This window comes from Mercenaria mercenaria, chromosome 5 (genome assembly GCF_021730395.1).
Source record: "Mercenaria mercenaria strain notata chromosome 5, MADL_Memer_1, whole genome shotgun sequence".
NCBI lineage: Eukaryota > Metazoa > Mollusca > Bivalvia > Venerida > Veneridae > Mercenaria > Mercenaria mercenaria.
Genome location: NC_069365.1, coordinates 71,056,372 through 71,069,732, shown reverse-complemented (window position 1 = coordinate 71,069,732; position 13,361 = coordinate 71,056,372). Strand labels below are relative to the sequence as shown.

At 35.4% G+C, this 13,361-nt stretch overlaps 2 protein-coding genes across 2 annotated transcripts; both read right to left on the bottom strand.

The window, feature by feature from the left end:
- Positions 1-2,778: 2,778 nt before the first annotated feature.
- LOC123559113 (uncharacterized) lies at positions 2,779-5,589 on the bottom strand. Its single transcript, XM_045350928.2, has 2 exons — positions 5,094-5,589; positions 2,779-3,339 (listed from the first exon to the last, which is right to left on the bottom strand). Exons 1-2 carry the CDS (start codon positions 5,476-5,478, stop codon positions 2,918-2,920), a joined length of 807 nt encoding a protein of 268 aa, XP_045206863.2. The 5' UTR covers positions 5,479-5,589; the 3' UTR covers positions 2,779-2,917.
- Positions 5,590-8,658: 3,069 nt separating this feature from the next.
- LOC128557124 (uncharacterized) lies at positions 8,659-10,606 on the bottom strand. The gene is made up of 2 exons (XM_053543876.1): positions 10,184-10,606; positions 8,659-9,413 (listed from the first exon to the last, which is right to left on the bottom strand). Exons 1-2 carry the CDS (start codon positions 10,542-10,544, stop codon positions 8,998-9,000), a joined length of 777 nt encoding a protein of 258 aa, XP_053399851.1. The 5' UTR covers positions 10,545-10,606; the 3' UTR covers positions 8,659-8,997.
- Between the last annotated feature and the right edge of the window lie 2,755 nt (positions 10,607-13,361).

The following is a 13,361-nucleotide window of genomic DNA, read 5'->3' as shown; positions in this document are numbered from 1 at the left end:
GTGTTGTAAAGAACGAACAATCAGCGCAAACAACAAAAGAATGTGAAATTTTTTAAGTGAAAATCATTCAATAAGATCGACGAAGATGAAATAGTAACAGTTGATAGTGTACCTTCATTAAGCAATTATATATATACCAGCGATGATAAAAGTGAGAAATATCAACAAACTTTTTGGTAAAATTGATGAGGCGACTTTACATTGATACGGGAAACACTCTACAATAAGTATTTCATTTACGTTGTTTAAATATTTTACAATGGAACTACTAGTATTGCAAAATGAATTTTTAATTGACGCTTACTGAAGATAGTAAAGGGATTATTGGAAGGACATTATGTCAGATTCATGCATGGAATTTGCCCATCAGGGGCTTGTTCAAGGAAAAAAGCGACTGTAAGTCACTACAATTCACCATGAAACGATTGCAGCCTAAAGTCGGTTACAGCTTGTAGTGATAAACTGGAACTAGGGATTCTTAAAGAAAACATAGATATCTTGCCTGAGTTTGGTGTTATTTTTTCACATCAAACATAATTGTGAACAACGTATCTTTCGTTGCTTTCCCATAGATTTCATCGTTTTCTATTAGAAACCCTGATTCAAATTCAGCACTATCAAGTGCATTTATTTGTGGGCAAAGCCAGGCTTGAATCTGACAAATTGTCCTCCCAATAATCTCTGGCATGTCCAAAAGAATTCTTTAGTTTATTTTGGTTAGTTCATTTTATACTAATTAGCTCGATTGTGAAGAAAGTTTTAAGCTTATTAAGCTTATTGGAACCACTCCCCCGTCTGCTACCTGAAAAACCAGTACTAGTGTCATATGAGATTTCATGGTCATGACTCCAGTAGGACTCGAACCCACGATCCCCGGATTGAGCGGCCGACATTTTATCCGCTAGACCACCACTTAGATTCTTTTAATTACCTCATTTCAGAAATTGGTTTGCAACTGTAAAATTGTAAGGCATCTTTGAACAACTTACTTGAAATATTTGATTTGAAATCTCTTCTAAAGTCGCGCAATATTTCTGCTGCATAACTGGTGCATATTTCTCTATACAAATCTAATAACCTATAATCACATGCTCACTTTATATTGCTTTTTTGCTTCCTGAGCTCCAAAGGGATCTTTCACAGACCGTATTATAATTAAGGTTCGTGCACGAATTATTTAAACCAACTGAGTGCCACCGTACATTTTGCTTTCATTTTGACTAATATTTTATATATTTTGGGAAAACCGTTTAATGGAAAAACGAGATCAAAGTAAACTACTAAACACAGTACAGAATATAAATTTTCAATCATATTTAGACCTGCTGGTATGGTTAACTCAAATTTAAGTTTTGTGTTTAGCTGCAATACTTCGATGAGTGTCAATAACGCTTGCCTGTGTCATCGTTTAGAGTTTGCATCACCATTGATTTAATTGAGGAACATGAAAGCAGTTGCACTATTATATTTCTGAAACATTGCATTTAATTTATCATTGGCTGTCTTTAACTACTGATTTTGAAAACGTCTAATATCATTACTTTTGCTCTGGAAAATAGCAAAATATCTATATTTACTAAAAACCCAGACGAATCTTTTTAAAATCTAAATGTTTTAATCACTTTACAATTAGAATTTGAATACATGTTATTGCAAAGACACAAGTAAATGTAATCAAGGTAATTATCATATACGAAATTATATCAACCATGTAATGCTGAGCGATACTATAACCAGCCATCGTTGAGATTTTGTCACATGATATCGTTGAGACATGGCTTACATTGGTTTTGCTTGCCTGATACAAGACAAGGCTGACCAGTGAAAAGATATTTGCCATCTATCGGAGCTGTAAATATCAATGAAGTGTTGTCATAGGCGTTTCCAATGTTTACAATGTTCTTGGTGAACATAATCACCTCGTTTTCTCCTGGGTCAGGTGAGGAAGGGGTTCTGGCTTTAAACGCAATATTTGGTATCGAAACCACTCCTAAAAATAAAAAACTCCGATTTAGGGTCTTAAAACCTTGAAAACTCAAACTATTCTTTATCAATATATCTCTAACGTTACCACTAATAGGATTTCAGATTATTGTGACGAAATGTTGGACACATGGCTATATTTCTTTCTGTTAAAAGTTCAAATAAAGTAGTCCAACACTAATCGGGATTCGCGACAAAGTGGTTCTGCAATCTGTGAAAAGATCCATTGGAAGCATAGAACGTAACCAGGCAACATAATAGCAGACGCGGTTTCATTGAGTCTGTTCATGAAAGGTAAACTTAGTAATACCCCTCAAGCCACGTAGGAACGACCCTATTACAAATGTATTTATAGTAAAAATGAATGTACTTCATGATCCCAAAAGACTAGAAAATATAATAACACTGAGTGTGAGTTCATTTCAGACTTACATGGAAATTTAGGAATGTAATTATACATATATGGATGGTGTTCCTTAAGGCGATATTGGAACACCGGCCATGCTTTATAATATTTTTATTTCTATGTCAATAAACTTGCATTATGTTAAGAACAAAAACGAAAAAGAGTTCCAAATATCAAATGAAACACAACAAACCTCCTAACTGTTTCATCTTTTCATCATATAATTTCATGGCTTCTGTCCTTTCTGCTCTTAGACCATCGATTTCCTTCGATACCTTCACTTCATTCTCGTCTAACTCTTTCTTGGCAGACCTAATTCTTGTTCCTTGCAGGTAGTCCGACGTTACGTCAGTCGTATCGTGTTTTATCAAAAATAAGTATAACTCATATTAGAACTAACTAATAAATTTAACACTAATACAAACAAAGGTATACAGTTTCGTAAGCAGCAAAATACAACATAAACTGAGAGTATGCAAACATTCCAATTTCCAAAAACATGACGATCTACATATTACTGTAGTACAGTTACATATGTATCAAAGTTCCAGAAAACATGTTCCATCGGTCTGTGTTCGATTCCACCAGTATTTCTCCTGCGGTCGCACTCCAGCTTCTTACTGAAGCCGTCTGACTAGCTTTCAAGACAGCCGTTGTTTCGACGTTAAAACAAATCATATCGCTTACTCCATTTCCGTAGTATCTGCTCATAGCATATACAGTATCTTCAATATAGATTCCGAATGTAATAGACTTTCCGGAACTGAGGCACAGATGACTTGTAAAAAGATATGTTCCATCTATAGGAGCTGTAAATATCCCTGTAGTGTTGTCATAGGCGTTTCCAATGTTTACAATGTTCTTGGTGAACACAATCACTGCATTGTCGTCTGGGTCAAGTGAGGAAGGGGTTCTGGCTTTAAATGCAATATTTGGTACCACAGCTGCCTCTTAAATAGAAAATGAAAAATTGACTTTATCGAATTCAAAGCATGTATTTCTTTCACCTACTTTCAAACTATTATTCACAATTTGACATCAACTGCCCTCTTTGACATGTACATGGATTTCAAACATTTACCCCGTGTAAAATGAGGACATGTTCTCATCTGCGACCCTCGGCTGTGATTGATAATATTTGATAGACAAGGTACACCAACGGTCTGTCTGGTAAATACTTTATGTGGAATCTAAAGAATATCTTAAAATTGCAGTATACATGAAGTTAGTCTATGTTTTAATATTTTCTTTCTAGGTGTATTGCTAAAGTAATTCAGTTTCTATTCAACCTAGCCTTCACGTTGTATATCGTCCGATATACCATGGTGTAGAATTCAGGGATTGAACCTGGAAAGTGTTAAATATCCAAGCATCTAAATGCTGATCCATTGTAATCTGACAATAAATCACAAGAAAGCCTTGTTTATTTTTATTCACATGTTCATTAAAACATGATAATATAAGTTATGCTGAGCTTGATTCATCCGAGCAGTAATGAAGCGGACATCTCGTGGCTATTTGCATCATGGCCTACGTAATCGTGTTCTCTCAGCGGTCCGCGCGTAAACCCTTATTTATCGGAGAATATACAACGCTTGACTTCCTTCTTTGTTTAACTGACAAAACCATTGATGTATTATGTTTGCAACTGTTTTATGTTTTTAATAGTTTCTATTTTATTATGACCAAGACTTGATCTTTTCTTCGATCTGAGTAAAACTGAAGAAAATGTTTTAAACGAAGTAGATATGAACATTACATGCAATACCACGGGCTGTAAACTCTGGCTCCAACTCTTTATGGAAATGATTTGAAAAAAAGAGCCAGTGATACTTCCGAGGCGGTGCTAATGACCGGAACTACACGAGAAATGTAAACAAAGACAGAGAGCGAGTTTAATTATTACTTTCTTTTACAAAAAATGTTCTTATTCCAAAAAGGGGCAATGTTATTCCACTCAGATTGGTCAGGCAGTTTAAGGAAAGCAGATCGTTTGCTAATAACTTAAAAACGTCGAACACCCTGTTACTGAATGTGCCTTGTCTCCCACTCTTGTTCTAAGCGCCTCCTCTGTGTCCCCGGCTCCTCCTCCTAGCTAAAAATACACAAAGACGGTAGCAATCCGCCAACAAATCACGTAGATTATACACTAATAAAACATTCCTTTCAATAACATCCGAACGATGACTTTGAAATCTCTGACTTGTGTAAATTAGGGCGAAATACATAGACATATGTCCACTTTCGGTTTAATTCGGTCCTATTTCACAACTTTCAAATTTTCTCACGTCAAGACATGCCTTCGCCCTGCAGATTGACCGGCATAGATAAGAAGTTTGACCAATTCTAAATGGCAAAAAAAATGCCCCTTTTTTGAAATAAGGACTTAAATTTGTTAAAGAAAGTAAAAAATAAACTAACCTTCTGTCTTTGTTTACATTTCTCGTGTAGTTCTTGTAATTAGCGCCGCCTCGGATGTATCACTTTACTCTTTTTTCAACTCACCTCCATAAAGAGTGGGATCCAGTGTTTACAGCCAGCCCGTGTTATTGCTTGTAATGTTCATACTGATATACTTTGTTTAAAAACATTTTCTACAGTTGTATCATATCGAAGAAAAGAGAAAGTCTTGGTCATAATAAAATAGAAACTATTGAAAACATAAAACAGTTGCAAACATACATCGATGGTTAATAATAAATACCTCCAAACTCCTTTATTTTGTTGTCGTATTCTTCAAGTGTCTTTGCCGTTCCTGCTCTTAGATCTTTGATTGTCTTCGATGCCTTCACTTCATTATCATTCAACACTTTCCTGACTTCAGTTTTCAGCGCTTCGGATTCCTCGACTACTTTCTCCCAATTTTGTTTCAATTGCTTTAACGATTCCAGAACGAGACTGTTGGTATTCTTTATTTCCTTTTCCATCTGTCCAACATTGAATTCCACTCTAACCATTTTCTCCAGGAGTTGTTCTTCATATGCAAATTTAGAACAAACCGGTTCAGAAACAGTTGGTGTTAAGAATAAACAAACTAAAAAAAAGAAGCGCAACCGTTTGAATTCCATTTTTGTAGATACGTGTTTCATATTTACTGAATATTTCTTTAATATTTAAAGTGTCTTCAGCTACAATGCTCAAACGTTATGCTCCTTAACAATGAGCGTTCACATGTGGGAAAGGCAATGCACAAATAAAATAGAGTTCTTGTAGAACTACTGTTTGTTTTATATTTTCCGTAACTTTATTCTACTTCTCTGTTAGAAAGGGACATACAGTTTAAATTTAACTTTATTTAACATTATATCATGATTTCATTTCTTGTCCTAAGTTTGTAACATAATTAGCTGTATTACAAAGAATACTGTGTGGCCACGCCAGTTCTGTGACAAAACGTTTGACAAAATCTTCAGATAGGAAAACAATCAAAATAAAACTAACAAGGAATCGGTAAAACCGTATGATGCTCCCGGATGCATGTGCTTGTCGCAATATTGGGATTAATGTACTAGAAACCAAAAAAAAAAAAAAAAAAAAAAAGAGATGATAAAAAGACGAAAATTGAATAAAGGGAGATAATTCAAAACTAGGTAAGGTAGAGTTATGGTTCTTTGACATTGCACTTTCCGTCAATGGCCTCTATCATTTTGTGAAGTTTCAATGAAATGCCATTAATACTTTTCAAGTAATGCTCCGGACAATCCTTACTCTGTATGATTATGTGAAGTTTCAATCAAATGCCATTAATACTTTATAAATACTTTCAAGTTATACTCTGGTCAAAAGTGTGACGAACGGACGGACGGGCGGAAGGACGGACAAAGCGGCAACTATATGCTCGCCCTTCCGGTAGATAAAAATGACAGTCATATATAGGAACATTTATAATGCGTGCGTGCGTGCGTGCGTGCGTGCGTGTTTGTTTGAAAAATTTGGAATATTTTGTTATACTTCGGTCAATATCCATCATTTTAAAACTAAGTTACTGAAGATATGAATTCAAAAGTATATAATTTTTCTCCAGTGTCAAAGATGAAGTTAACTGACATACCAAGTCTGTTTTATATTAAAAAGAAATAAGCAAAACATATAAAATGCATTTATCAGAATTATATCTGATGTACATTTTTTCATCTTTCTCCTTTCTGCTTTACAATTTTACGGGAAATATGCAGCAGGATTCAGTTTTTGTTATAGTTTAGTTTGGTATACAACATCGTAAATCGGGGCTGCACTGCCATGATAAAATGAGTTTGCACAAGACCAATCCTATATCGAGACTGAGGTTGTACATTTTTATCCTCCTCTTTCCTTTCTCCTCTCAAATTACTATTTTGCAGTTGCTCTCCGGGTAGTATTCATCATACATTTTACTATACACGTGTTACTCCCATGTAGTTCATTTCCTGTATTCTCATAGTATTCTCATGGTACTGGACTATCAGTACAAAATGTCATATCAGTTCTATCATACATTTGCCTTTCTGTTTTACATTTATTCTTGCCTTTCCTTCCTTATTTATTTCCCGGGCTACCTATTTCTTTTCAAAGTGACTTCCAAACTTAATTAATCTACTCTCGACTCATAACCAATATAGATACTAATATTTAAAATTGTTGGACCTCATTGATAATATTTGTATAATTTACTTCTACACAAAATTCTAACATACGTACTCAATCAAATGAAGTAATAAATTAATTTTTTCTAATTTACAATTTAAGGTTGCACTTTTTTACACCTTCATTCTATTATTGTAATCTCATGAATTATGCTATCTTTTTCTTTAAATTTAGGATTAATTTTTTTATTCAATTTCACTTTATCTTGGTTTTAACTAAATGGATTTTATTTAACTAAAATAGTTGTTCCACATCATCAACCACATTATTTGAGACAAGGTGATTACTCTGACATGAAATCATAAACTCAATGTACATGTATGATGACCAACGAGGTAACGGACAGAGCTTTCTTTAACCTTTACCCTGCTAAATTTCTATAATGAACTTGTCAATTTTTCACTTTGGACTGTACCATTAACTGTTAAAAGAGGTGCATACCAAAAAGATACTGACTGAATGGCGAATAGTGCAGATCATGATCAGACTGCACGGATGTGCAGGCTGATCATGATCTTCACTGATCGCTATGGCAGAATCAATCGTGTCCAGCATGATGAGGGTTAACATCATATAGTTGTATACGATGCTATCGCAGCCATTTCTAAAATGTTTACTTTTTGTGCTGTCATTCTTATGTACATTTAGTATTCGAATAGATATCATCTAGACAAAATTCTTTGATTCCACCCTCATATCATTATTTATCAAAATCCTCAAAACAATATATTTATATGATTCGCAATAACGAGACAACTCAAAAGTGTTTATAGATTCAGTCTATATTGAAATCAATTCTATTAAATCTTCTAATGTATCTATATTTTCAAAAGCATGTTTCCTTAAACAAGATGCTTATTCAAAGGTGTGTTTGATTGCATCACCGAACTTACATGTATCACTTCAGTCAGATACTTGTATTGTATCGCAATCAAAAGGCTGTTCTCTAGACCGAGAGGCTTCATCGAAGTCATCATCGGGTTCATCTTCATTCAATCCTCTAGTGTAACGAGTTTCATTGTATCATACGGTTTAAAAAATTCGGATCAGACAATGCATCTACATTTACGGCGTATCTCAATGCTCGTTAAAATTGGCGATGACTCCAGACATGAAATCAAGCGCTTCTTTTCGGGATCAAAGAGAACGTTTTCATGTTTTCATTTCGTTAACCAAATACGCAGAGAAAAGTCTACAGTTTTATGGGAATAAATAAGTAATGACACGTTCCTTTGGCTGTATGTGAAAATATGTTTTATCCGGAAGTTACAAAAACGTCCTACCCAATAAATAAAGTAAAGCAGAATACGTGGATTCCTAGCTAAACGATGATATTATAACGTTTTAAATCTTTCAGTTCCTTCTAGCTTTTCCGTTATCCTTCGGAATGTGATGGGCATCTGAGGCATTCTTGTTTTCTAGCCATTTTACGGTCGCTAAAATCTCATTGTACTCTTATTCGGTGCTTTTATGTTTTCTAATCCTTTGGAATCATAACGTCCATGCAATGTTCATATAAAGTAGAGCTATACACCAGTGCTAGGAGCGGGAGAGGTGCTGCAGGTTTCATCATCACCTGTCTTGAAAAGACAATGTGAGTGGTCTGTCTGCACAAGGTTTTATTTAAAACAGTCCGCACTAAAACTACTCTCTTTCACTCCATTGACTTAGAGCGTATGTAAAATGTTTGGAGCTGTCATAGGAATATGACCCAGATTAATCTGGCTGCATAACATGATGGCTGGATGTCATTAGGATTATCCTGCAAGCTTCTATATATTCTCTCCTGATCGTTATACAGTCTTACTCAAGTATTAATTATATGTACATGGTTGAATTATGCATAAAGTGTCTTAAGCAGGGAAAACATACATTGAAAATAGTTTTAAAAAGTTATTTTCGAAAATGTTCAGCCAGACAGTAAATTCCTTTTACATTTTAGCGGGACGACTCACATTTTCATCTCTATATTCAATAATGTAAATTTAGTTATGAACCAATGTCCCAGAAAATACGTTCCATCCATGGTTTTCGTCTCCATGCAGTATGTTTCCTGTGGTGGCTGCCCAGCTTTTTACTGACGCCGTCCGATTGGCTTTCATGACAGCCGTGGTGTCCACATGAAAACAATGGTAAAAGTTCTTTTCGTAGAATCTACCCACAGTATATAACACGTCTTCAATATATATACCAAATGTGATAGATTTTCCTGATATAAGACAAAGCTGGCTTGTGAAAAGATATGTTCCATCTATCGGAGCTGTAAATATCCCTGTAGCGTTGTCATAGGCGTTTCCAATGTTTACAATGTTCTTGGTGAACACAATCACCTCGTTCTCTACTGGGTCACGTGAGGAAGGAATTCTGGCTTTAAACGCAACATTTGGTATCGAAACCGCTCCTAAAAATAAAAAAATCTCCGATTTAGGGTCTTAAAACCTTGAACATTTAAAGTATTCTTTATCAATATATCTCTAACGTTACCACTGCTAGGATTTCAGATTATTGTCTAGCTAAAAAAAGACGAAATGTTGGACCCATTGTAAAAAAGTTCAAATAAAGTAGTCCGACACGACAAAGTGTGTTGCAATCTGTGAAAAAAAAAAGATCCATTGGAAGCATAGGCCGCCACCAGGCAAAAAACTAGCAGACCCTATATGACTGAGTCTCAGGTTCATGAAAGTTAAACTTAGCAACACTCATTAATTACGCCACCTAGCAACGACTTAAGTAGAACTCTAATTCAAGACTAGAAAATATAATAACACTGTGTCCAAGTTCATTTCAGACTTACATAGAAATTTAGGAATGTTATTATACATGCATTGATGATGTTCCTTAATACCCCAGTCACACATACGGCGCGGATAGCTACGTCTAGCCACGGATAGAAACGCAGTAATCCGTATCGATCCGTACCTGAGCCGTACCTTAAAGTAGTAACCTGTATCAGTCCGTACCAATCCGTACGGCTCAGGTACGGATCAGTACGAATTACTACGTTTCTATCCGTAGCTAAACGTAGCTATCCGCGCCGTATGTGTGACTGTGGTATTAGGCGATATTGGAACACCAGCCATGCTTTATAATATTTTTAATTTCTATGTCAATAAACTTGTATACTGTTAAAACAAAAAAGAGTTCCAATATATTAAATGAAATACTACAAACCTCCTAACTGTTTCATATTTTCATCATATTCTTTCCAGGCTTTTGCCCTTTCTGCTCTTAGATCATCGATTTCCTTCGATACCTTCACTTTATTCTCATGTAACACTTTCTTGGCTTCAAGTTTCAACGCTTCGAATACCTCGGTCATTTTCTCCCGGGTTTCTTTCAGCTGCTGTAACGATTCCAGAACGAGGTTGTTGGTGCTCTTTATTTCCTTTTCCATCTGTCCTACATTAAATTCCACTCTAACCATTTTCTCCAACAGCTGTTCTTCGTAAGCAAATTTAGAACAAACTGGTTCAGAAACAGCCAGTGATAAGATTAAACAGGCAAAAAGAAAACGTAAAAGTATCGCTTCCATGTTGAAATGTGAAAAATTTTAACTTATGATGTTGCAAGCAGTAAATTGCAAGCAGAAGTGAAGGAAACACGTACCAGTTCATGACTTTAAACCGAAGAAAAGATGTTAAGGAGATTAACATATTTCTTGATCCCAATGAGTCTTAATTTAAAGGTTTTTCCATTAATCCCGAGTACGCGGTTTCTGAAACAGTATGAGGCAAGGAAGCTTTCTGCATTCATAATGTATAGACCACATGCCCGTTCCCAATGAGAATTCAACTGTCTATTTTTTTTCTTTGAGCATTTTCCTGCCTGTCTTCGATCCCCTCGTTTGCAGGAATCATAACAAGGAATATTACCTAAGAAACAGACAAACATTAAATATACGAGAGGTATTCAAATGATATTTAACACAATAAGATTTGAATCTCTGACAGGCATTCCCCACAGTTTTGAAATTTGTGCATTGCCAGATATCCATTACAATATATTAACGATACCTGTACTTTGCTTCCAAAACAATCAAAATTCTCCTCCCGAAAACAGATAATACTTTAATAGCATCGGGCTTTTAATAACTAACCTTTCTTTTAGAGTATCCAAAAAGCTATAAATGACCTCGAAACAACATTTCTTTGGGCTAATACGAATTCTTTTAGAAAATTTAGTTAACAACGAAATAAAATTAGTATTGGTTGAAAACTAAACATTTCGAAAGCGACCTACGGCGGCAACGGCTGCGATCAGTAAGTCCACCTCTTGTTTGATCACAATAAAATCAATCCACCGACATAAAGACAGATCTCAGACAGATGTCAGTCAAGCTGGGAGTTTCTGTCGGAAATTTTAGCCGTGCTGTTTCTAAAATTGTTAGAACAACGTTTCGGAAAAATGAAAGGGGCATTAGCTCAACACTGCACAAATTAACAATGACCGACATACTCCTGGATGATATAGGGCTTTGGAAAAATGTTGCTATCTCGGACGAGTATAAAGGGGTTTTAAACAAACATGTTCCTATCCTGTTTCCATGGATTTGTCAGCAACATGGTATTTCAGCACGACAATGCATCTAACCGTAACTGTCCTAGTTTAAGAATTAAGCTGTCTTAGTTAAAAATTACTCTGAGCCGTGCCATGAGAAAACCAACATAGTGGCTTTGCGACCAGCATGGATCCGCGCAGTCTGGTCAGGATCCATGTTGTTCGCTAACAGTTTCTCTAATTGCAATAGGCTTTGAAAGCGAATAGCATGGTTCCTGACCAGACTGCGCGGATGCGCAGGCTGGTCTGGATCCATGCTGGTCGCAAAGCCACTATGTTGGTTTTCTAATGGCGCGGCTCACTCTAGATTTACTACAGGCAAGCATTCTAACCAAGACTCATGAAGATCCTGTAGAATATGTCCCCTCTTGTGTCTTAACAAGAATTTTCTATGACTTTACATAGTGACCTAGAAATTTATTTAAGATAACCAAGTTTCACACTTTACCTAGATGCCATACAGACAAATATTCTGAAAAAAAGACTTTCATAAAGATCAGACAGAAAATGTTAAATTTCATAGAGACAAACGTTCTAACAAAGTTTCATGAAAATTCGGTAGAAAATGCGGCCTCTAGAATATTAACAAGTGTTTTTCTACTATTCGACCTGATGATCTTTTTGACCTTCGAACTCGACCTACATTTCGTAAAATCAAACAATGTGACAAGTTTGTATGAAGATCAAGCAGAAAATGTGGCTTCTTCGGGTGTTAACAAGGATTTCCTATGCTATCTAGTTGTTAACCCTTAGATGACCCAGTTTCGAACTTGACCTAACTTCAGATAACCCAGTTTCGAAACTGACCCATGTTTAAAGAGGCGACAATCTGACAGAATTTATGATGATCAAATAGGAAATGTGATCTCTGGATGTTAGTAATATTTTTTGTATGATTTGACCCAGTAACTCATTTTCGAACCTGCCCAGATTTCGTGAAGACAAACATTCTGACAAAGCATTATGAAGATCAAGTAGAATTGTGGTCTCTAGAATATTTTCAATTGTCTTCTACGTTTTATTTGGTAACCTAGTTTTAGACCTCAGATAATCATGTTTTGAAAATGACCTTAATTTCATGCAGACAAATATTACGACAAAGTTTAAGATCAAATACAAAATGTGACATCTGGAGTGTTAAGAAAGTTTTTCTATGATTTTACCCTATGTGACCCAGTTTCAAACTTTTTTGACAAGAGATTTTGCTGAGGAAATAATCTGATCAAATTTCATTCAGACTGGACAAAAATGTGACATAGGTCAAATCCCAGTATCAACAGTACTACTGGTAGATCTTCAAAACTCTGAAATAAAAGTAAACTTGCAAATTGTAGAGATGGTATTGCGTAATTTCATTTCTGTTTTGTATCCAAAATTTAAAAAAAACTTTAGAACATAAAACGCATTCTTCGTAGGCATTATCATGAACAAGTCTGAGGAGATTTATTACCACATGTGCTGATTGTTTGTTCTGGCATCCTTTTCACATTTCAGAAGAAGAAATCTTTTAAACAGCTGCAGCATAGCTGTTTTTGCTTTGTCCTTGACATTTGTGTTGAAATTGCGTTTTCGAAAAATAAGCCTTTCCTCAATCGCAAAACATTTTTACAATTACTGAATTATTTGTTGTGAGGCACCACTAATTAAAACAGTTCAAATGAATGTACTGGGTACGTTCTAATGAAATACTGAGGACTATTCATGTATTGATGAAATTAATTTGCACATTTAAGGTATTCTGCACGTTTGATACACCGGAAGTTATGGCGTAACGTCATTTATCCGGAAAACG

What these genes read in the sequence shown, in the direction of transcription:
- LOC123559113 (XM_045350928.2), bottom strand. Translation starts at nt 5,478, where the DNA reads ATGAAACACGTATCTACAAAAATGGAATTCAAACGGTTGCGCTTCTTT. An exon ending in CAAAATAAAGGAGTTTGGAG is followed by an intron (nt 3,340 to 5,093) that starts GTATTTATTATT and finishes TTTCTATTTAAG; the next exon opens with AGGCAGCTGTGGTACCAAAT.
- LOC128557124 (XM_053543876.1), bottom strand. Translation starts at nt 10,544, where the DNA reads ATGGAAGCGATACTTTTACGTTTTCTTTTTGCCTGTTTAATCTTATCA. An exon ending in AAATATGAAACAGTTAGGAG is followed by an intron (nt 9,414 to 10,183) that starts GTTTGTAGTATT and finishes TTTTATTTTTAG; the next exon opens with GAGCGGTTTCGATACCAAAT.